The sequence below is a fragment of the Macaca thibetana genome, chromosome 17, assembly GCF_024542745.1.
Source record: "Macaca thibetana thibetana isolate TM-01 chromosome 17, ASM2454274v1, whole genome shotgun sequence".
NCBI lineage: Eukaryota > Metazoa > Chordata > Mammalia > Primates > Cercopithecidae > Macaca > Macaca thibetana.
The window spans coordinates 77209927-77235474 of NC_065594.1; the positions used below are offsets into that span (position 1 = coordinate 77209927).

General features: G+C 39.1%; 1 protein-coding gene and 1 long non-coding RNA gene across 11 annotated transcripts in view; one reads left to right on the plus strand and one right to left on the minus strand.

The window, feature by feature from the left end:
- The window catches only part of MBNL2 (muscleblind like splicing regulator 2), a 171730-nt gene that overhangs the window by 112622 nt on the left and 33560 nt on the right, over positions 1–25548 (plus strand). For 4 of the 8 annotated variants that reach the window (XM_050765985.1, XM_050765986.1, XM_050765988.1 and 1 more), the window contains exons 4-7: positions 6506–6706; positions 10241–10504; positions 20962–21015; positions 21649–21802. In XM_050765985.1, the coding sequence (XP_050621942.1) occupies positions 6506–6706; positions 10241–10504; positions 20962–21015; positions 21649–21802 (673 nt within the window). The remainder of the gene's footprint in view (positions 1–6505; positions 6707–10240; positions 10505–20961; positions 21016–21648; positions 21803–25548) is intronic. The other 4 variants (XM_050765990.1, XM_050765989.1, XM_050765992.1 and 1 more) reach the window with 1 other exon arrangement.
- The window catches only part of LOC126940231 (uncharacterized), a 134524-nt gene that overhangs the window by 37389 nt on the left and 71587 nt on the right, over positions 1–25548 (minus strand). Inside the window, exon 4 of one of the 3 annotated variants that reach the window (XR_007720673.1) lies at positions 24370–25480. The exons of the other annotated variants lie outside the window; for them this stretch is intronic. This is a non-coding gene — a long non-coding RNA (uncharacterized LOC126940231). Of the gene's footprint in view, positions 1–24369; positions 25481–25548 lie in introns of those variants that run through there. 3 annotated transcript variants of the gene reach the window in all.

Sequence of the window (25548 nt, forward strand, 5' to 3'; positions counted from 1 at the left end):
TTCCTGAAATCACTGGAAGTATTAGAATAAAAAGTGTGACATGTTTCAAAATTATCAACTCTATAAACAAATTAATTCAGTCTCAGAAATGAATTAGTGACCCAGTAGAGTATAGGTGACTCACTGACATCCAGTTCATCAGCAAGTCCTGTCATATCTGCCCTGAATCCTATCCACTCCCCTACATCTCAGTTCCCTCTTCTGAGCCACCATCAACCTTTTATCACAATATCATAAAAGCATTTACTTCCTAATCTATCAATATCCACTCTTGCCTTACTCCGTTATATCCCATAGACAACAACCAGAGGAATCTTTTTAAAACATAAACAGCATCCTATCACTCCCTTATGTGCCCCTCCATGCTTTCCCATCTTACTGGGACAAAGCCGAAACTCTGACCTTGATCATGACCTATGGCTTTTGCGATCTGGTCATGACCCTGCTTACATTGCTGGGTGAACATGCACAGCTTGTGCGTGTCCCAGCCTCTGCCTTTGCTGGCCTGTCCATGTCCTAGTGCTTTTCACACATTAATCACCTCATTCATAAGGACTCCAGGTCCACCCCTGCAACCCACATGCAACCCCCAGCATTCTCTACCAGCGAGCCCTCCTCCCTTTCTGCTTATCCACACAAACGAACTGTAATTTTGTTTGTTTTCTTCTTTCTTATTAGGGCTTCAGTTGAATCAATGTACGCAGTGTTCTGGCACCATGTCTGCACCAATAAATATTTATTAAGGGAATGAAAATTCAAGGCATTCTCTCCCCTTACAACCCTTCTGCCTCAAATTCACAATGCTTGAAAAGTCCCCTTCATTTATTCCTCCTAGCAGCTTTTCTCTCCCCAATTCCTGATAGGAGAGGACAGGAATTCTTCCCCCTTCCCTTTCCAGAGCGTGCACAGCCTTCATATGTGCACTCAAGATAAAGAAGCAAGCGTGAGCTACCTTTGGGAGGATGGAGATGGAAGAACCCCGAAGGGACAAGTCTTGCTTGAGTCTTGTGCCCTCTGGAGCTGCTTCTGGCAGTAGAGGGAGGAGGCTTAGGAGACGCCATGTGTCAGCCTTTTAGCGTGAGTGCCAGGCACCTACCCTTTAAAGCAGACACGTTCTAAAAGAGTGAGACGACGGCATTCTTGCCTATTGACTGGACTTTTGAGCCATGAAATACCTCAGGCCCTTGGCTAAGCCCCGTTGCTGCTACAAAATAGCAAAGAATGTGCATGTGTGCGTGAGTGTGTTGTGAGTACGTGTGTGTAGTGAGTGTGCAAGTGTGTATATGTGTAGTGAGTGTATAAATGTGTGCAAGTGTGTTGTGAGTGCATGTGTGTTGTCTGTAGTGTGTGTTGCATGTGTATTGTGAGTGTATGTGTGTTGTGTGTAGTGAATGTATTACGTGTGGTGTATGAATGTGTTGTGAGTATATGTGAGTGTACATGAGTTTGTTGTGTGCATGAGTGTCCTGTGTGTGTAGTGTGTTATGAGTGTGAGTACATGAGTGTGTTGTGTATACTGAGAGTGTGGAGTGCTGTGTGTGTAGCGTGTTATAGTGTAAGTGTACATGAGGATATTGTGTGTATGAACATATGTGAATGTGAGTGTATGAGTGTACATGAGTGTGTTTTGTATGTATGATCATATGTGTGTTGTGTGTGAGTGTACATGAGTGTTGTGTGTTGTGGGTGTGTATGAGTATACATGAATGTGTCTTGGTGTGTTTATGTGAGTGTACATATGTTGTATGTGTATAGTGTGTGAATGTACATCAGTGCATTGTGGATGTGTGTACTGCATGTATGTGTGTACGTGAGTATATTGTGAGTGTATATTAGTGTGTTGAGTGTATACAGTGTGTGTGAGTGTACGAGTGTGTTGTGTATGTGTGTAGTGTATGTGCGTACATGTGTGGTGTATGTATTGTGAGTGTACATGTGTTTTGTGTGTACACGAGTGTGTTATTTTATGTGAGTGTATAGTGTGTGAGGGTACAAGTGTGTGTGGTGTGTGTGTATTGCGTGAGTGTATGAGTGTTGGGTGTGAACGTGTGTGTTGTGAGTGTATGTCAGTGTACGAGGGTGGTGTATTGAGTGTATGCAAGTGTATGTGACTGTGTTGTGTCCATAGTGTATATGAGTGTACGAGTGTGGTTGTGTGTGTGTATTGTGTGTAGTGAGTATATGTGAGTGTACATGAGTGCGTATGTGTGTTGTGAGAATGTATGTGGGTGTGAGTGTACATGAGTGTTTTGTATGTGTGTGGGAGGTGTAGGTGTGTTGTATGTGTTGTGTGTGTGTATGTAATGTGTGTTGTATGTTGTGAGTGTATAAGTGTACATGAGTGTTGTGTGTGTATGAGTTTTGTGTGTATTGTGTGTATGTGGGTGTGTTGAGTGTATGTGAGTGTACATGAGTGTGTTGTGAGTGTGGTGTGAGAGTACAAGTGTGTGTAAGTGTATGTGTGTTGTGTGTATGTTTTGAGTATGTGAGTATACGTGAGTATATGTGTATCTGAGTGTATAGTGTGTATATGTGAGTGTACATGAGTGTGTTGTGTGTTTCGAGTATATGAGTGTGCATGTGGTGTGTCTGTGGGTGTGTTTTGAGTGTGTGTGAGTGTACATGCGTTGTGTATGTGTGTTGAGTGTATGTGTGAGTGTATGGGAGTGTGTTGTATGAGAATGTGTTGTGTATATGAGCGTGTTGTGTGAGTGTACGTGTGTTGTGAGTGGGGGTGTGTTGTGGGTGTGTATGTGTGTGTTGTATGAGTACGTATTGTGTAGTTGAGTGTGCGTGAGTGTGGGTGGGTGTGTTCGTCATCTTTGAACCTGGACCTGATGTCCTGGAAAGGAGAGCAGGGCATGGAAGACTGCGGAGAGAAACACAGGAAGGTGGAGTGGAGAACAGGGGCAGGAAATCGCAAGACCAGCATTTCAGAAGCGATTTTCTTCAAGAAGGCTTCCCGCGAATCTTGTCCTCTGGCCTCTTTAGCTGTGCCTTTGAGCTGAGAGATGACGTGGACCAAATGGATCCTGTCTCAGACAGCCTGGCAACAGCACTTCTGCAGAAACTGCAGGGCTAATTCTCCCAAGCTGTAGTTGGTACGCTTCCAGGAACAGAATCATTGGAAGGTGCTGCCCTTCTCTTTTCTCAGCCGCCGGCTGAGAACCAAACTCAGACACCGGGATCCGTTGTTGGCCGAGATCATACCTCAGGAGTTTAATTTGAATTCAGGATCTGAGAACCACTTTTCCAAGGCAGCAGGCCCCACACCTCCTGTCTGCAGACGGCCCAGGCTGACTGTGGGACACGTTCCTGTGCAACTCTCCACCAACGCTCTCTGCATTCGCTCCAGAAACATACGGGCAACTGATTTGGAGGGGGCTGCTTTTCGTCTTTTGTTTTAAGAAGTAACCAACAAAATCTAGTAATCGCAAAAGGCTGGACACGGCCTCAGACTAGGGGCCAGGAGTCCCGGGTGTTCTGCCTTGACTTTGCCTTGCAGCATTGACCTTGGGTTATCCATTTAGTGTCTCTCCTCTAAATTGTTTTCACCTGGAAGGCTGGGCAATTCTTGCTGCCGCACTTGCTTCTCATGGATTTGAGAAGATTAAAGAAGACAAGTGTGAGAATGCCTTGAGAACGACCAGAACCTTTCACAGATGTAAAGCATTATTATCCACAATAATATTAACACGGAGTGAGCCTCTCTGCAAATCACCGTAACTATATATTTTAACTAATCAATTTCAATGAAAAACACGCTACATCAAAAAGGAACATATCCTACTGCGTTTGTCTTCGTAAGGCCTGTGAACTTGCAACTTTCAGTTTCATGTGACAGAAAATATTTTTTTCAGTCCACATTTCAAAAGGAAAGAGAAAATTTTTGCTATAATTTTACTCACTTTCATACCCTTACTGTACTGCTATGCTCATTACATCCCTGTTGTAGAACTGTTAGATAATTTGAGGCCAAAAAACCCTTGATCAACATTGATTTTTACAGTAGTAATGAGAGCTGCTTTTTATTGAGTTCTGACCATGGGAAATAGGAGCGCAATAACACCTTGTTGTGCCCAACGCTTCCAGCTAAGTAGTTTCACTTCCTCATTGCAGATAAGAAACTGAAAGCCCAGAGAGGTTAAGTTCCTCCTCAGGTTAAAAGGTAGTAAGTGTCAGACCACTAGATTTGAATTCAGGTCTCTCTGAGTCTAAAATCTATGGTTTTACTTTAAAATAATACTATTTCTCTGTGAACTATGTTATTGCCATCATCAATAAAACATACTGGAACTCTCATTTTAGACTATGAAATCAGATGAACAAGTAACATAGATTTTTGAAGGCAAAAGTTAGCTAATTGGAATATATTTGTCGATACCCAAATGGTTTCGGGAAATGAGTTTTGAGGTTCTCAATCCTGTCGACAAGGCAAAGTACAACCCGTATTTATGGTACCACACTAACCCTGGCTTCAAATGATCTGTGGTCTGGGAAGGATAAGAATTTGCTTCCAGAGAAAATGAAAATGGAAGTATGGGGGAGGGCTCTTTTATCTAAATGTTTATGTTGATAATTAGTCTCTGGGTTAAATTACACATTTACTGCAAGTTTTTTAATACTATTTTCACTCCTCACATATGACAATGGTCCTCAAATTTGGCGACGCATCAGATCACCTAGTAAAATTTCTAAAATTCAAATATCAAGGTCTCAGCCTAGATCTATTGGGTCAGAATTTCTCTCTATTTGTAAAATCTCCCCCAGGCATTTCTGACAGAGCTGGTCCACTGAATCACTGATGTGCTGTGATTTATGACCTTTCAGAATTGATTCTTTTTAAAAATCCTAACATTACATAGTCCTTAGACCATTTAAATCACTTGGCTTTTTCTCCAGTAGTACTAAATTATAAAAGCTACAGTTACTGAAAATCATAACTTTCTATAATTATGACTCAGTGAGTAACATACACATATAAATGTTTGTTGACAGTCAAGGAAGAAAAAAATCCTAACTGCCATCTATTTCCCACATTCAGACCTCATGTTGCAACTTTCTCCCAAAATGGATTTTACGTCGGAGCCATAAAGATCTAAGAGCTCCTTGCGGGAGTACTGAGCCAGGACCCCTCTAAGACCACTAGAACTACCCCTTCTAGCCACTTTGAAAATAGGCTCTCCTGCCTATCTGATAAATGCCTGCACAAACTATCAATAATTTACTCTTTTCTATCATGACTTTTCATAAGAAATATTTTTCTGTTACTGCTATAAAGAAAAAGTATGTTTACTAAACGTAGGTTGTTATTTTTCCCATATGTTAAATAATTCATCCAGTCATAAATAGACAAGAAAAATGTCACCCACAATGTAGAAACAGAGAACAAGCATGACACAGCATAGTTCAACGTTAAAAGTGTGACAAGCAACAGTAAAGTTCAGTGTTAAAAAATTGCATTAATATGTAATTGCAAATATCTGAAATCAAATAGGTTAAAAATCATCTGTAATTAACAACCAACCAAACAAACGAAAAGAAGCATTCAGGTCCAATTTGGTGTACAATTTATTCTAAGAAAAATCTTCAGCATTTTAAATTACTTAACAAGGTTTGTTCTCTTAAATGTACATTATTTCCTTTCTAAAAGGCAGAATTATTTACATATTATTAGGTGGAGCTTTTAAAACTAATCATCACGTCAACCCACTAGCATATTTCTTTTTTTTCCTAGATGAGGAATATAGGGTCAGAGAACAAATTTAATAAGGTTCTGTATGCTCTTGTCACTGCTGTGTTGATTTTGTGACCTAGAAAACCAAACCAACTTTTAATGGCCAATCAAAAAATTGTTTGATTAAAAAACTCTTCCAGAAAATCTTTCAGGAAGGGAAGACTGACTGGATCTAGATGTAGTTGAACTAGGGCAAAAAATTGTAGGTTTATTTGAAAACTACATTTGAATTTTGGGAATATACATGCTAGTGATGGAATATGGAAACATACTGATAAGTCTGGGCAAAATAAAATTGCAAGTAACCCCACTGTTTGAAAATGCATAGACTTGGCCAACTTGAAAATCAGCCTGTAATCAAAGGGTTTCGTGACTCCTCTCCCTTTGAGAAACATGTAGAATAAATCAAAGATTATTAGTTGGTATTCTATAGCTTTTACTACCTTAGTGTTATAACATTTAATAGTTTAGAATGTTGAGTAATTGGAGTCGAAATTATTTTCTTTTGTTGAGAACACTTTCATAGGGACAAAAGCTTAATCTAGTTCCTGTAACTAGAGGTTTTTTATGATGTTCTCTCACATTTCTATATGGTTTGGGGAAGAGAGGGTCTACATAGATTTCATTTTTATTACAGGTCAGCATTGAGCTATACAACTAACGTAAAGAGTATATGATGAATACATTTTGCTTAAATGACATTTCCTGGTAATTTTTTAAAGTTTTATTCTAAAGAACTCTTTCTCCTGTGTTGTCTTCCTTTAACAGCCCACTTTTCCTGTAGGTCCCGCGATAGGGACAAATACAGCTATTAGCTTTGCTCCTTACCTAGCACCTGTAACCCCTGGAGTTGGGTTAGTCCCAACGGAAATTCTGCCCACCACACCTGTTATTGTTCCCGGAAGTCCACCGGTCACTGTCCCGGGCTCAACTGCAACTCAGAAACTTCTCAGGACTGACAAACTGGAGGTACTTCAATTCTATTTGTGTTTTGAGATGCATTTGTGGTAGAAGTATACTTCTGTATAAGTGATTGCTTGTAAGATGTTAATTCAGTCCTGCAAAACAGCCATGTAAACACACACACATAAACTCTCACCTAAAACCCATGCATTTATAACTCTATGGTTTGAAGTTAAGGCCAAGTATAAAGGAAATTAGTCTATGGAAAAGACTAGTTTTAACACAAACAAAAATCAGCTGCATGGAATATGCGTTTAAGGGAAAAACATTAAACAATCAATGGAACAGTGACTCAATCATGATGCAGCCTATACAGATGGCTCCAGGTCCTGAAGGCCTCCTCATGTCAAGATCTAACCCTTGCAAGACCCTGGAAAGTTCTGGAAACTGGTGGGCAGGAGCCCAGCAACCAGGACAGCCAAGGACACCCAGGGAGAGTGGTGGGAGGAAGTGGGACTACACCTATTTACCAGCTGGTATGATCATATTTCAATATCTCAAGAACAAGCATGGCTGCTCTAGTATGTTCTGGCATATTAGTTCTGATTGTGTTGTTGCTAAACAGGGGAAATTGGAGGATAAGTAAATTTAGTTTTTTGTTTTGTTTTGTTTTGAGACAGAGTTTTGCTCTTGTTGCCCAGGCTGGAGTGCAATGGCCCAATCTCGGCTCACCACAACCTCCTCTGCCCAGGTTCAAGTGATTCTCCTGCCTCAACCTCCCAAGTAGCTGGGATTATAGGCATGTGCCACCATGCTTGGCCAATTTTGTATTTTTAGTAGAGACAGGGTTTCTCCATGTTGGTCAGGCTAGTCTCGAACTCCCAATCTCAGGTGATTCACCAGCCTTGGCCTCCCAAAGTGCTGGGATTACAGGCATGAGCCACCACACCCGGCCCATAAATTTAGTTATTAATTGAGATTTTTCTTTAACCTCAATTGTTCTATAACATTCAAGAAAACAAGTTCCTATGTATAAAAAAACATTCTTAAGTTATGAATCAAACTAAACCTCCTGTACTTTGTTAGGTAAAATTTCTCTTTAATCAGAGCTATAGAACTCATCTATCTTACTGCTATATCCCTGTGATATTCACTACAGCATTTTATAAGGGTGTATAAAATTCTCATAGATTTTTCAGAGAGCTCCTTTAATTTCATTACTGATTAAAGGTGTTAGGTGACGCATCCGGTTAGGACGTAAATACACAGTGCTTTCTGTTAGTGGGATTATTAGAGAATGTTCTTTCAATGTGTATTTGTTTAAATATTAACCCAATGAACTTTGAGGGCAATAAAATGTGGCTGCCTAATAACCTGTGAAAGTTTTAAAACTCAGAATTTCAAACTGCAAATATTTTATAGGATATTTATTTTTTAATTTAGTTTCCATCTGGATGCCCAGATGAAGAGAATGAAACTCTAATTGTTACTATTTTGAAAAGATCCAGCCTATCCTTGTCAATTACTGTATAGACCTTTCACAGGACTGGAAAAGTGTTTTGGGCTCCACCTGCTGGACCCACGGAGCTTTTGTGTTCAGCATGTGACTGTATTTTAGAAAACAAATTAAATCAGCGGAATTGGGAACAAATAGTCCTTCCCAACAGGGCTGGTAGACAAAGGCATGTAAAAATGAATCACAATGATTTTAGCAGAGCGACTTTTGGTTCATTTCAAACCAGGAATTAAGTGAGCTGCACACAGAGCACCTTGGTAGGAGCTTGAGGGCTGGTCCACACTTATGATGCTATCAGACAGAAGTCATTCCACTGATGGAGGAAGGCTTGCTCAGAATCTGTGGGAACATCTTAGTGCTTTTTTATTTTGTGCATTTTATGAACTAAAGATAGAATGTTGGCTAATATCCAAGTAGGAGGAAACAATTAACAATCTGGTGATTCATGCTGTTACCTTCAACCTGGCCTGGTAACTGGTCAGTGAAACAGTATTTCCTAAGTTTGTCTGACATTCACAATACTTGAATTTCATGTCAGGGGCCCTTCATATAACATCACTAATGATCAACATGATGATCACTTACATATCCACTTTGGAATTGGAGCCTAAAAAGAAATAACTTACAATTCTATGCATAATTATTTCCTGCTAATATTTATAAACAGAGAAGAATTATACAAGCAATATACATATGTTATGTATGCTATTTCATGTTATCTATATTCAGGGAATAATTAAGAATACTCTTCAAATTCTAAAGAAATATTTTTTCACACAGTAAAATCTTGATCCACCAGAATTCTCAGGGGTGGAGAATCCTAGTTACTTGAGATTTCAGGATAATTTAGCATTAAAGAATTTTAAAAATAAACTATTTCCCTACATTTCTTTCTCTATATCTCTTGCCATATTTCTCTCTTTTGTCTTTTTTTTTTTTCTTTTCTGTGCTGTCAAAAATAGTATAGTGACCTTAAAAATGAAAATTTTGGTATCTTAGATATTGTTCTTCTGATTTATGATTATGTTATCTTTGTAGAGCAGGAGAGAAGGAGTGGGAAACAGGAATGTTCAGATTCACCCCACCCCACCTCCTCAGAGAGAGGAGGAACATGTTTGTCGTCATTTTCCCTGATTCTTTTTGTACAGCTATGACCTGGTAGCTTGATCGATGGTGAAATTATCCCTCCACACACACAAAAAAACCTATAGCATTCTCAGAATTGTCATCCGAGTAGGAGATTGAAGATATAGAGAGAGGTAGATAGATTATAGGTGATTGGTAGACAATAGATTATTGGTAGGTAAGCAAGTATATACACAGGTAACTAGATTAGATAGATGATTAATTAATTGATAGATTTTAGATAGATAAGTAGATGATAGATGATGGCTGGATGGACAGATGATGGATGGATGGATGATGGATGGATAGATGGATGGATGGATGGATGGTAGGTAGATAAATGGTAGATAACATTAGTAATTGCAGTTTTTACCATTAAAATAATGATCGATTAACAGATAATAGATGGATGGATGGATGGATGGATGGATGGGTGGATGGATAGATGAATAATAGATAATAGATGGATAGATTGATAGATGATAGATAATAGATGATGGATGAATGAACAGATGGATAGATGATTGGATAGATTGATGGTAGATGATAGATAAAGGAATGGATGCATGGATAAATAGATAGATGACAGATGATAGATATATGGATGGATGGATAGACAGATAGATAGATAGATAGATAGATAGATAGCTGCATAATTTGCCACCCAGGGACAATGGAGGCCTTGTTGCTTTTCCTTTGTTATTTTAGCTGAACTGCAGATTTCGGATTATTTTCTCAATATAGATTTTCACCCTAGAAAAGGGGGTAAAACAAAACTCAAATGAGTGTCTCAGAGATTGTGGTTACCTGGGTTCTGGATAATCAGTCTTTTCTTATCAGTGGTTCAAGAGCCACCATTGAAAGCGAGGCAGCCTCCGCTCCTCCCGCGGTGGCCGGGGCCGCAGGGGCGCCTGGGCTCAGGCTTGCCTCTGCAGCGCGGCTCTTATTCCCTGTCTTAGGTATGCAGGGAGTTCCAGCGAGGAAACTGTGCCCGGGGAGAGACCGACTGCCGCTTTGCACACCCCGCAGACAGCACCATGATCGACACAAGTGACAACACCGTAACCGTTTGTATGGATTACATAAAGGGGCGTTGCATGAGGGAGAAATGCAAATATTTTCACCCTCCTGCACACTTGCAGGCCAAAATCAAAGCTGCGCAGCACCAAGCCAACCAAGCTGCGGTGGCCGCCCAGGCAGCCGCGGCCGCGGCCACAGTCATGGTAAGTGCGGCCGCCCGCCGCCCCTGCACCCTGGCGCCTCTGCGGAGGCCGCTCCGGGCTGGGACTTGGATGTTCTTCCCAACACTCGGGAAACATGGAAGGCTGCTATTCCTGCTGCTCCGCTGCCTAAGTTTTGCTGTTGTTTTCCCCCTTTTTGTTTTGTTTTGTTTTCCCCTCCTGCCCTTCTTCAGCACAATAAGTAAATCCCTCAGGTGCAGGGAAAGTCCTGGGGTCCCTGAGCTCCGTTCCCCACTCCCAGGGCAGCGGAGATTGAGTGTGCTCACTTAGGGTCTTCTTAAGAGAGGCTGGATATGAAATTCTGGGTTTAAAATTCTTTTCTTTAAGAATGTTGAATATTGGCCCCCACTCTCTCCTGGCTTGTAGAGTTTCTGCTGAGAGATCTGCTGTTAGTCTGATGGGCTTCCCTTTGTGGGTAACCCGACCTTGCTCTCTGGCTGCCCTTAAGATTTTTTCCTTCATTTCAACTTTGGTGAATCTGGCAATTATGTGTCTTGGAGTTGCTCTTCTCCAGGAGTATCTTTGTGGTGTTCTCTGTATTTCCTGGATTTGAATGTTGGCCTGCCCTACTAGGTTGGGGAAGTTCTCCTGGATGATATCCTGAAGAGTGTTTTCCAACTTGGTTCCATTTTCCCCCTCACTTTCAGGCACCCCAATCAGACGTAGATTTGGTCTTTTTACAAAAAAAAAAAAAAAAAAAAAAAAAAAAAAAGAGAGGCTCAGGGCCTTGTAATGAACATGAAGGTGGGCACCGCTTCAGAGAGAGGAAAGAAAGGCGCATTTCTGCACCTGAGCACCAGGAGGCAACCAGCTCCTTGGAGCAGCGGCGGAGGACAGCTGTGGCCTAAGAGAAGCCCAGCGAGTGATCTGGCTTTTCGCTACTCCCATTCTCTCCTCTTCTTGCACTTATCACAAGGGCAGTGCTGGTCACATTCTCCACCGCAGTGAGATTTTATGCAGAATAGCAATGAATGAAACAGATGAAAGTGGAGCCATCCTGGCTGATGCAGAAAAAAAAAAAAAAAAAAAAAAAAAAAAAGACCTGTGACCTAGGCTTGCTTCCCTGAGTCACCTACTGTCGTTAGAGACCAGCAGTACATCATTATCATGGCCTGGGAGGCTGCTCAGAATCTCAGGGAGCCTAACTGTCCCTTAGAGACCAGATGCACCATTATTAGGATCACCCAGAAGCCTGTGGAGCCTCCAGAATCCTCAGCCTCGCCCCAGACCTCAGGGAATCAGAATTTAAATTGTAAAACATCCCCCAGGTGTTTCGTATGCACATTAACATTTGAGAAGCACCTGCCTAGACACTGCTTATCAAACTTGGCTACATTTTGGAACAACCTGAAGGGTCTGACCTGACATCTGTCCCTTTCCCTGAAGTTTCTTTTTTTTTTTTTTTTTTTTTTTTTTTTTTTTTTTTTTTTGAGACGGAGTCTCACGCTGTTGCCCAGGCTGGAGTGCAGTGGCGCGATCTCGGCTCACTGCAAGCTCCGCCTCCCAGGTTCCCGCCATTCTCCTGCCTCAGCCTCCTGAGTAGCTGGGACTACAGGCGCCCGCCACCGCGCCCGGCTAATTTTTTGTATTTTTAGTAGAGACGGGGTTTCACTGTGGTCTGGATCTCCTGACCTTGTGATCCGCCCGCCTCGGCCTCCCAAAGTGCTGGGATTACAGGCTTGAGCCACCGCGCCCGGCCTGAAGTTTCTTATTTTCTTATTTAATTGGTCTGGTGTGGCCTGAGCAGTGACATTTTTTTTTTTTTTTTTTTAAAGACAGGGTCTCTGTCATCCAGGCTGGAGTGCAGTGGAATGATCAGGGGTCACTGTAGCTTTAAACTCCTGGGCTCAAGTGATGCTTCCACCTCAGCCTCCTGAGTAGCTGGGTGCAGGCGCATCTAAGTTCTAAATTTTTTTGTAGAGACAGGGTCTTGCCATGTTGTCCAGGCTAGTCTCAAACTCCTGGGATCAAGCAATTCTCACATCTTTACCTCCCAACGTGTTGAGATTACAGGTACGAGCTTCCACACCTGGTGACAGTGGCATTTTTTAAAAGCTCCCAGGTGATTCCAATGCACCACAAAGCTTGAGAACCTCTGCATCAGGTTGCAGAAGTTTCTAATTAATTTGTTTTCACGCGAGCTCTCTGGCTTATCAGAAGTCTGTGTTAATATGTGATAGGCACTATGCATTCATTCTTTCAAAAAATTTAATGAGACCATGCATCTGGCACTTGCTGGGTAGAATAAATAAATCAGGCAGGTTTCCTTGCCCTCAAGGAGTTTGGAGTTAGTAACTGAGAGCAATAAAATGCTCCTCAATGACATGATAGAAATGCTTAATCGGGTCCAGAAGGCATGAAGGACTCAGTGGTCAGTCCTCCCTCAAGAAGGAGAGCCATGACTGCAGAGATGAAAAGTACAGTTTGAAAACACCTTGTTCTAGCTAGCAACCACCACCTCATACACTGATTAGTGATTAAAATGGAAGGGTAGCTGTCACACAAACAAGTTCACCATTACTCAACATTGTTTGCACAAATGTTTATTAAGGCACGGACCTGCAATCAGTGATAGGGATACAGCAAGAAAGGCAACGTCTGCCCTGAGGTAATCACCACTGGGTGCGGAGCATGTGGTTATAGAGACCTTTCCAATCTGAGCTGCTTATTTCCATGCACCTTGAGAACAGGGCGCTTCATCTAAATCACTGTTTTTGTTTAATCTCTGAGTCCTTTTCTTGTCCATTTAGTGTCCTTTCCTCTTGTCCTTCTCATGCTTATGTTATTGGACATAATGCTGATTTTTCTGAGTGTGAATTCCTATATATGTGGAGATGTATGTATCTACACAAGAGGGTCAATAAAAAATAGAGAAATTCTCCCCTTTTTTGTTCTAGTAAAAGGGTAGTTTCCAAAACTCATTTTAATGGGAATGGGAAGGAGGGGAGTAAACTGATCACTTAAGGCTGATAAAAAAGGAATTCTTTTAGAGCACAAATGAGGCCCCTGACACATTTTGCCAATGTGGAATCCATTCTACTATCCACCTAGTGAGGATCTCAGCCCATAAGAAGTAAGATTTTTTTCATTGTAATCATTATTTTAGGCCAGCTCCAACTTATCATAATTGGTGTGTTGATTGATGGGCACTAAGAACATATTTTTTCATACAATTTCTTTATTTGTTTGTTTTTTGAGACAGAGTCTTGCTCTGTCACCCAGGCTGGAGTGCGGTGGCACGATCTTGGCTCACTGGACTCTACTTCCCAGGTTCAAGAGATTCTTAGGCACCAGCCTCCCGAGTAGCTGGGACCACAGGTGCATGCCACCATGCCTAGCTAATTTTCGTATTTTCAGTAGAGATGGGCTCAGGAATGCCTGGGTTCAGAAACTTCAGACCCACCAGGTCACTCTCTTCTTTCCCTTGCCTACTTCTCTTACTATAGCCACACCATTCTCTAAGGTCAGCTTCTCTACAGGACCTGGGATCAAGGCTTTGGACATCTATAGGGATGCATTCTTACATCTTTTGACAAGGGAGAGAATGGTGTCTTTTATACCAGCTCAAATTAGATATTGGGGCGGGGGAAGAAGTTAAACATCATTTTGGTGGCTGTCCCTGTGGTCAGTGACAGGATGCTGTGATTGATTCAGCCTGGGTCCCAGTGGCTATCCTTGGTCACTGAGGTATGGAATGAGGCCCTGATAATATGAAAATATTAGTCCTTCAAGTAAAAGCATATCACAAAGATATTGTGGGTTTGGTTCCAGACCACTGCAATGAAGCGAGTATCACAATAGAACAAATCACATGAATGTTTTGGTTTCCCAGTGCGTATAAAAGTTATGTTTACACTATACTGTGGTCTATTAAATGTGCAAGAACATTATGTCTAAAGAATATATACACACCTTAATTTTAAAATATTGCTTAAAAAATGCTAACCAACAATCTGAGGTTTTAGTGAGTCGTATCTTTTTGCTGGTAGAAGATGTTGCCTTGATGTTGCCTTGATGTTGATGGCTGCTGACTGATCAGGGTGGTGATTGGTGAAAGTTGTGATGACTGTAGTAATTTCTTAAAAATAAGACAACAATGAACTTTCCCACATTGATTGACTCTTCCTTTTATGAAAGATTTCTCTGTAACATGCAATGTTATTTGATAGCATTTTGCCCAGAGTAGAACTTCTTTCAAAATTGGAGTCAATCCTCTAAAACCCTGCTGCTACTTTGTCAACTAAGTTTATACACTTTGCTAAATCCTTTGGTGTCATTTCAACAATGTTCACAGCATCTTAGCCAAGAGTAGAACCCATCTCAAGAAACTACTTTCTTTGCTGCTCCATGAAGCAACTCCTCAGCCATTAAAGTTTTATCATGAAATTGTAGCAATTCACTCACATCTTCAGGCTCTACTTCTATTAAGAATTCTAGTTCTCTTGCTATTTCCATTATATCTGCAGTTACTTTCTCCATTTAAGTCTTGAACCCCTCAAAGTCTTCCACGAGGATTGGAATTAACTTCTTTCAAACTCCTGTTCATGTTGATATTTTGATCTTCCATGAATCATGAATATTCTTAATGGCATCTAGAATGGTGAATCCTTTACAGGTTTTCAGTTTACTTTGCCCAGATCCATCAGAGAAATCACTATCTATTGCAGCTACGGTCTTACAAAATTTATTTCTTAATTAATAAGACTTGACAGTTCAACTCCTTGATCCATGGGCTGCAGAATAGCTGTTGTGTTAGCAGGCATGAAAACAACATTAATCTCCTTGTACATCTCCACCAGACTCCTTGGGTGATGAGGTACATTGTCAATGAACAGTAATAATTTTGAAACAAATCTTTTTTTTCTGAGCAGTAGGTCTCAACTGTGGGCTTAAAACATTCAGTAAACCATGTTGTCAATACATATACTGTCATCCAGGCTTTGTTGTTTCATTTCTAGAGCATAGGCAGAGTAAATTTAGCATAATTCATAAAGGTCCTAGAATTTTCAGAATGGTAAATGAGCATTCAACTTCAATTCACCAGCTGCATTAGCTTCTAGCAAGAGTTGGCTGCTGTACTTTGAAGGTTTGAAGCCAGTCTTGACTACTCTGTAGCTCTGAAAGTCCTAGTTGACATCTTCCAATATCTGGCTTTTTTGTCTACATTGACATCTGTTCTTTAGTGTGGCCACCTTCATCAGTGATCTTAGCTAGATTTTCTGAATAACTTGCTGCAGCTTCTCCATCAGCCCTTGCTGCTCACCATGCACTTTTATGTTATAGAGACGGCTTGTTTGCTTCAACCTCGTGAACCAATCTCCGCTAGCTTCCAACTGTTCTTTTGTATCTTCCTCTCTCCTTTCAGCCTTCATAGAATTGAGGAGAGTCAGGACCTTGCTCTAAGTTAGGTTTTCAGCCAGCATAGTGGCTCCTGCCTGTAATCCCAGCACTTTGTGGGGCAGAGGTGGGTGGATCACTGGAAGCCAGGAGTTTGAGACCAGCCTGGCCAACATGGTGAAACCCCATCTCTACTAAAAATACAAAAATTAGCTGGGCATGGTGGCACACGGCTATCATTCTAGCTACTCGAAGAGCTGAGGCATGAGAATCGCTTGAACCTTTGAAGGCAGAGGTTGCAGCGAACTGAGATCGTGCCACTGCACTCCAGCCTGGGTGACAGAGTGAGACTCTGCCTCAAGAAAATAAATAAATAAATAAATAAATAAATAAATAAATAAATAAGGCATTGGTTTAAGGGAATGCTATGGCTGGTTAGATCTGTCCAGCCCACTAAAATTTTTTCCACATCGGCAATAAGGCTATTTTGCTCTCTTATCATTTGTATGTTCACTGGAGTAGCACTTTTAATTTCCTTCAAGAACTTTCCCTTTGCAGTCACAACATGGATAACCTTGGCACAAGAAGTGTAGCTTTTAGCATATCTTGGCTTTCGATATGCCTTCCTCACTAAGCTTAATCATTTCTAGCTCCAATATGGAGTATGTATTTTAAGTAATAATGTGTGTCTCTTTCTTTCACTTGAACACTTAGAGGCCATTTAAAGTTATTAATTGCCTAATTTCAATATAATTTTGTCTCAGAGAATAGGGAGGCCTGAGGAAGGAGAGAGAGGGGTGATAGCCAGTGAGTGGAGCAGTCAAACCATGCATGACATTTATCAATTAAGTTCGCGGCATGGTTCATGGTGCCCCAAAACAATTAAAATAGTAACATCAAACATCACTGATCACAAATCATCATAAGAGATATAATAACATTAAATGTTAAGATATTGTGAGAATTACCAAAATGTGACAAAGACACAAAGTTATCACATGCTGTTGGAAAAATGACACTGATAGACTTAACATAGGGTTGCCACAAACCTTCAATTTTAAAAAACTGAAGTATCTGCGAAGTACCATATAACAAAGTGCAATAAAACAACCTATGCCTGTACTTATTAACACAACATATCAAGGTACTAATAATGACCTTAGGGCTGAGCCCTGATTTCATCTGCCTGTTTTCTCAATGGACCATTTCTAACATCTGCAACCAATATATACTTCAGTCATTAAAGGAACAATGTACCTAGTATATGTCAGTGGTAGATGACCTGGGCTGATGGGGATAAGAGGGAAAATGGCCATTTACACAAACAGGTCATTTCCCTGCTGCATTTCTTCAAGTCAAAGCTGTACTCTTCTGTGTACCCTTGTACACATTTTCACATTACATTCATGGTTACATTCCTCAAGCTGCATAAAGATTATTGCAGTGGATGCCAACAGTGTTAGTTACCATAGTTTCTTGGATTGTTACACCGTGCCCAAATTTGGAGTTCTGATAAGTCAGAGGATCTTGCAGCATCGTCAAAGACAACCCAAAGGAATGTAGTTTCAGAACAAAAGCCAGGTTCTTTCTGACAATGACATGAAAATTACTGAATCTGTCATGTGTTTTTAGTTGAAGTGAGACGCTCATTTGAAACCAGCCTAGGTGCTGTTGGATACAGTCAAAGTATTGCTACTCTAATGGCAAAATTACTCACTTCATGAAAGAAAAGCTATTATTTTATTTCCTTATTTAAAAGGACAAACAGGAGTGATGAATGCAGTTAGAAGATATTAATATTCCATCCATGACTTCCATATATAAACCCCAAGCATTTCCAGGGTACAATTTTTATTATTGTCTGGAGATTTCCCACTTATTTTAATTAGATGCTTAAAAAGAATGGAAAGTTTTGACTCCAGAATAAAAGACATTTATTTCCTTTAGAGTCTTATTCTTTTAAATACTTCTTAAAACATAACCATCACAATCACCAGAATTTTTTAAACATGAGAATAAGCCAGACAGAACTTTTCTTCGGTAGTGTTAACACAAAAGGTGTCTGATCTTCATACAAGCAATCTTTGTTCACATACACCAAAATGGAGTGACACAAGGAAAGAACCATTTTGCAAAAGGAAACAGGACAAGCGGCCATCAGCTAGATATGTTTTGATTGTTGAGGAAAGTCTGTACAGGAACTTTGATTGGCATCCTACTTGTCTACTTTCTTTCCTACTTTAAAGTGACAGCTCTGATCATTGTTGTCAGTGTTTTCTGACCCCTCAGATTTGGTCTTTGCCTATCATGCCTGATGTGGGCAGTTGGTTCGATTACCTTGACTTGCAGGTGGATTGGTCCTCAATTCAAAAAAATAAAAGCCTAACTGCCCATAGGACCTCCTCTGACTCATCACCCATGCTCACCAAACTGGAGAGGCCCAGAGAAGCAAAGGCTCAGAATGTTGGTGATGCCAGCCAGATGGATTCCAAGTGGCTGATACATAGTGAGGACTCAATTAACTGTCTTGGTGCTTAAGGAGGATCTTAGGATACACTGGGCTTGGTGATCTATGAGATCTGTTCTAAGCCTGAAGATCTTTCAATGTAGGTAAACATATGCCAGCAGTCAAAATCACTGAAAACTGAGCATCTGTATATGAAAATGGTACATTATGATTATTCATCCACATGGATTTTTAAAATACATTCTCCACATACCTGCTTCACCGTGTGAGATGAACAGCATGTTAATATGCACACCCCACCCTCCAAGACCTCAGTGTTTACTTAAAAAGGAGAGATCTGCCTCTAATAAAGAAAACTCATGCCATGGAGTGATAGAAAGAGATACATGTCACTGTCCTGCTCACTCTAGTGTTCTCAGTTTTTTTACATTCCTAGATTATTCTAAATTCTATGGAAATTAAGTTTCATCACACTAAGACCAGAAGAAGAACATTAACCTTCCAGGTGACAATCCTAAAGGGAAATGTTTATTATTTTTCATTGTACTTGGAGACTTCATTAAATGGTTCCTTGTTAAGTCAAATTTTTGTTCATGAATATCAGCCTTTGGAGACACAATCGCTCTTCTAGTTAACATGTCGGAAAAGATCAACCCATTAGTGGATTCATTCTGTAAATACTTAGGATTGCAAACGGGAAGGGAAAAATTGAGTCCAGAAAGTTAAGGCCAAAATGATTTTGAGTTTAACGATCCAGTTCACGTTCTAAATGTGTTCCATGAGAATAGGCTTTGTAACCTTCTTCAGCTGACGCAAATTAACTGAAGCTCGAAAAACAAAACAAAAGAAAACCCTGCACTGCTTAACAATGCAAAGCTGTGCAAGGATGGAAGATTTGAAACAAAAATGGCATTATGGAAGTTACATGATGTCAAAGTTACATGCAAGGAAAGAATATCCAGTACACAGAAGTTTTGTCAGCTCATTGTTTTTAATGTTCACAATTGTACTTTCACAACATTGATTTCATGTTATTCGATGACCCTGATCAAAACTACCTTCCAAAACATTTTCTTCTCCATTGGCCATTCTAAATCTCTTCTCTGCCTGTAGTTCTTTCTACTTTATTTCTAGTCTCTTCCCCTCCACAGCTCTCCCCTATTATCTCCATACTTTTTATCCTGAATTATAAAACAATAATAAACATCCTTTATCCAGGAAAATGTCATTAACTGTTTCCCATTTTAAAGGTTTAGTACTATCTCATGTCAAATGACAAAGTTCTATTTCAAAACTTTGGAATATAATATTTGTATTTATTAGACAAACCTTAGGGATTTACCTATTGTGCTAAACATAGAAAAGGGTATTTCATTTTTTATTTGCATTGGAGCAATTCCTTTGAATTATTTATTTGCATAGAATTCCATCATAGAATTTTTAATTTTGTTTTTTTTTTTTACAACAATTAACAAAGAATAGGAAAATTTTTCATCGTGGTCTAAATCAATCCATATTTGTTTTTATTTCAGTTGTTTAAATGAAACTGTCTTCCCAAAATTATGGTTCTAAGTTAAAGATATTATTTTACTTCTAATCTTTCAAGCAGTTCTTTGCTATTATTTTTAGCTGTTTGCTATTTTTAGCTGTTGTATGTGTTCTTTCCAAGAGTTCCACTTTTCATTAATGGGGTTGCTCACTGACTGTAGCTAAAAGTACAAATAGAATTACTAAATAGAAATTATTTTGATACCGGGGGACACTAAATACCTTTTAAAGGGTATTTTCTTAGTATAATCCGGTAAGTTGTTTGAGATAAATGAAATGAACATTTCAAATGTAGTAGAAAACAGAATGGATGATAAGTTGGTTGTTAGAAACAGGATGATGGAATAAAAGTGGGGAATTCTGGAAACTCACTATTTAAATTCAAGACACTAAATTTGGAACTTTAGTCCACATGACAAGACTCACACTAGCAGAGTGAAGACAAGAATTGAGACAATTATCCACATGATTCAGACAAAAAATAAAGATCCAAACCCAACAGTTTCGCCTAAATAATCTTGTGTTTGAATATTTTTTTGCCTGAATTTTTTGTCTCAGTTCGCCACTTCATTTTGTTAGGCTAGCTATGAATTTTAAATTATTTTTATGAAAAATTTCAACTTGGGTCTTATCCTTACTCGATGGATTCATTGTTTCATATTTGAAAACTAACTTATCAGAAGTTCTTCGATCCTATGGCCCTTACAAATTTTGCATTTTTTTCTGAAGCAATATAAAAAATGCTTATGGTGTGTATGCAAGCTGCTGTTTTAATTAACTTTCCTGAATTTCAAACATCTATATTTTACTCTCTTATATGCTTTTAACTAAGGTATAGTAGATGCATTTTTGCTTCAATACTAATTTAAGGTGTAATATTCATTTCTTTAGAGAACATTTTTGTTGTTGTGCATGCCTAGTGTTTTGTACGTTGTATATTGCATTCAGAATATTTTTTTCCTTCTCACCTATCCACAATGCAATGCCGTTCCCATGATGCACCTCTGCTTGCTGTTTACCTGTATGTTAATTCGCTTGAATCCCATTGGCCCACTGCCATCATGTGCTCGCTGCCTGTTATTAAAAGACTCAGTCGACTGCCAAAGCAATGAAGCGACCTCTCGAAGCAACTGTAGACCTGGTACTTTGACCTTTCACCTTTCGCTTTGCATGTAGCTTTTCAGAGAACCATCTGAGATTTGTATTACTTGTAAAATATTGGTTGCGAACAATCATTATTATTAATTTATGGAAAAAATCCAATAAGGTGTTTAGCCATCTCATTCTCATACGTAATCTGTGAAATAAATTAATCCTAACAAATTTTAATACCTTTTCCAAAAGAGTGAAGCAAATTTAAATTATTTGACTCAGAAAATGTTCATTATAATTCTTATTAACCTTTAAATTCAAGAAATTGCCATTTAGTTAAATAAAAGAATAGGTATTAATAATAACACCAATGCTTCCTCCCCCTTAGAATAGTTTAACTCATTTTAAAAGCTGAAGCCATTTTTTTGTTGTTGTTGTTGCTTGATAGTTTTTCTTTTCCTTAGTTGAGATGCTACCGTTTTGGGTTACAGAAATCATGCTTTCGCTCTCAATAACAAATTCTCACTCATTCGACATTGCCGCTGTTTAAATTAAGGTGCATGGCAGAGGCATCTCCTTAGCTGTCATTTTTAAAAAGAATGTTGCAATTGATGATCTCTATGAACACGGAAGTTGTGTTTGCTTTAAGTTAGACATATCTTATCGAATTCTTCATTTCTAGGCCTTTCCCCCTGGTGCTCTTCATCCTTTACCAAAGAGACAAGCACTTGAAAAAAGCAATGGTACCAGTGCGGTCTTTAACCCCAGCGTCTTGCACTACCAGCAGGCTCTCACCAGCGCACAGTTGCAGCAACACGCCGCGTTCATTCCAACAGGTATGTGCCCTTACTGCCCTATGTCCTGTGCCCTTCTGGTCATGTGCTTTCTTCTCATTTCTTTAAGCTGTTTGGTGGCATCTAGTTTGCTTTTGAAGGTATAATACAGTTTGAAATTCATCGTTGTCCTAGCTATCTAAATGTATTTACCTTACTTTGAATGATAGCTAAAGACTGTTAGGATTCTAAAGCCAAATATTTGATAGATTGAAAAGACAGATTTAACCCATGAGAAACAGAGAGCAGTTAGGGCTTTTGGTTTCTCGTATTCACACAAGCCCTGTCAAATTGTTTATGTAAATAAGACCTTTTATGTGTGACAGTTGAAATTTGTCGTTAACTGTGAATGACCTAAAAAATAGCAATTCCAGTAAATACTAACCATTTTTTTCTATTTCTATTCAGAGCACTAAAACAATGAGACTATTCAAATTAAAGCAATTCTCTACTCATATTTTTATATCCATTCTATCTCTTTCTCCATCCTTCTCAACTTTCACCAAGTTCACAAGTATATAGAGCTCTTATCCTCAGTGTCTAAGCCAATGCCTGATACTATTACGTACCATGTGCATTAACTATGATTCCACTAAAAGATCCATTGTAATAGTCATAGAATCTTAGAGTTTAAAGGACTCTTAGTGATCTCCTCATCCAGATGATTGTTTTACAGATGAGAAAACTGAGGCCCCCTAAATGAGAAGTGACTTTCCAAGGTGCCACAACTAATGAGAAAAAGAACTGAGTTTCCCTGTGACCAACTCCATTTACATCACATTCTACCACCCAGACCTGCCTCTATATACACATACCACAGAGTTCTCCTGAAAAAAGAAAAGAGCAGATAAAAGTGAATTTTTGAATAAATGACCCCAAAAAGTCAGATAAAAGTAAAAAAACAAAAGTATAAAGCATGTCATCCCTCCCCTATTTGCACCGACATCTCTAACCACAGATACACACACGCACACCATATGCAAAGATAGTCACTGTAATTGACTTCGGTTTTCACCTTATAGTCAATGTTAGAAGCAGGGGATAACGTAAGCCCTGGTGGGAAGACCATCCATTGAGTTCTTTGTGAGTCAAAATTCTTCAGCCCACAACAGTGAAATTAAGGTAAATATAAATGAATAACAATTCTAACAAAAAGAGGTTTTTGATTCAAATCCATAAGTTTGAACTTTTCCAGCTTATTATCCATTTCCTTAAATCCCATAGCTTATCAGAGTTAACATCAGAGGGAGGTAAAATATTTCTGTGATATTCTTTGTATAAAATCTACACTTTGAAATGGATTAGTAACCTGTGAACAATACATATTTTAGTTAAGATATAAATTATGTGAGCAAAGTGGTTTTTCAGTGTTTACTTTTCTTATTTTAGTTTTGAACCTATCTTAAATTCACAGACTTGTAGAAGAAATCTCTAATGCAGTATTTATTAGGGGTTCACTCTTGCCCTATTACAGCTTTAATTAGTGACATCCCAGTGCTGTTACAGCATAGCAGTGTTTTAACATGTAATCTACTTGAGATAACACATTTGTAAAATAATTACTAGAAGGTAAACTTACGTTAATGTCCTGTGTGGTTTCTACAAAGTGTCTCATTATAGACCTCTTGGCCACTAGATATTTTATGATAAAAAAAAAAAAATTAAGGAAGAATATACCGAGGGGAAAAATGTAAAAGGAGAAGCCTGTTTCTGAAGAATGGATGTTACTGCCATTACCATGTCCTGGGAATACCTATGGAGCTCTGGTGCTAAGCCTGCCAAAAGACCCGGAAGCCCTCCAGCACATGTTTAATTCTCCAACCCAATAATGACTGATTTGTTAAATCACTGAAAGAATCATCAGTTTAAAATATTTCACCTGGAAGCCTTTTAAACATTTCCAAAGCAAGGATAAACAACATCCCTTATGCAATGACCTGATTTTTGTTGATGAAATGTATTGCGTGAAGGACCCATGCGGCTGCATTGGCTGCTGTGGTTGTGTACTTCCGCCCTCTGGTGGATTCTTTAGGAACAGCTTAAGTGTGTCTGGCAACCCTCAATACAGTGGGCTTTGGAAGCCAAAAAGTGGGTCCTGGCACACCAATACGGTGACTAGAAGGGTTTCCATTTCTTACAAGACATGAATATCAGAGTGAACAAACATGTGGATCTAGTGTTCTGAAATGGTATTTCAACTGCTAAGAATTTTCACATTTCTCTTAAATGAGGAAAGAGAAAATAATTTTATTAAAAGGAAATTAAAATAATCTTTAACCCACTTAAACCCGTACCAGGAATTTTATTGTTCATTATAGCTCAAGGTTTTGCTTCTGATTTTCTTTCTTATAAGCCACATTTTCAACTTTATTTCTAAAATGATAAAGATGATAATCACTCATTGTTCATCATTGTTGATTTGAAACCTCTGCAAATCAAGTGAAGATGTTCAAAAATAATTCTTACAACTTGGTACATAGAGGACCCACTACTTTTAAATGAACAGATTTTGATTTTTCTATAAATGTTTTACATAAACTTAAATATAAAACAAAAAAGTATTTTGTGTTTTCCTGAAGGTTGCCCTTGATCAAAAACCATTCATAGTTAAAGCTTTTGATATGATACTAAAATTCTCCCATTGACACAATGTGAATTTGGATTTTGGGAATTCTGCCTCCAGTTTGCAAAGATATTAATATAAAATGTTATGCAAAATATGAGAGTCTTCTCCCAAACCATGCTAAGATCATTATTGCCCTAGTTGATGCCCTAGTACATTTGCCGCGGGTGGAAGTTTTCTTTTTTTTTTTTTTTTTTCTTTTTTGATTGGGATTATTTTAACCAAGTAGTTAGACTTTTTCTTTTCTATGTTAGGAAAGTGGCAAAACCACACACACTTACAAAAATAGCAGCATAATAATTCTTGGCATTTCTCTGACAGGTTTATTCTAAGTTACTGTAAATGTTCTTATAGACATTATCTCATTATTCTTCAAGATGTTGCAGTTCTGTTAGTGGCAGGCATGGTTATTTGCATTTTGCAGATGGAAAAACTGAGGCTGTGTCTACACTGCAAAGTGGAATACATAATTAACGGAACTACCCAGATAATTCTGGCTCACAGATATGACAGCTGAAATATTTGTGCAACTGAAGCAGAAAACATTTGAGAAGTCTTTGTTCATAGAATTGGTGCCTTAGTGAAATGCTTCAACTGATCAGAACAAAGGCAACCCACAGAATCCTTCCTTGATTTATTTCATTACATTGAAAGTACAGAATAAGTAGAACAGGGGACAGTGTCCAGATATGGCCTAATGATGAGAAATGTGTAAATGTTACATCAGATTGTCACATGACTTGGTGAAAGATTGATCAGTGTTTAGTGGCATCTATATCTGCATAAGCACAACAAAATTTATTCCATTCAATTCAGCAAACATACCTTGAACCCGTACTATGTTCTGGGTTCCAGAGCCAGTAATGAGAATACAAAAGAGTTCATAATGATGTGAAAACCAAATATTATGCAGAGGATGAAACAGTACCTGAGGGTCTGGGCAAAGCTATTCAAGAGTGAAGGAGAGGGGACAATGAATTATGCCTCCAGCATGTGCACCAGGTGGTGGTTACGAAGGATATGGAGAAAGAAGACTTTCCGAAGTAGGAGAAGTTTGCCTAGGAGTTTGAAAGAGAAGCAAGATTTTATCAGAGGGGGAAAAGCATCCCATTTGGGACGTGGGAAG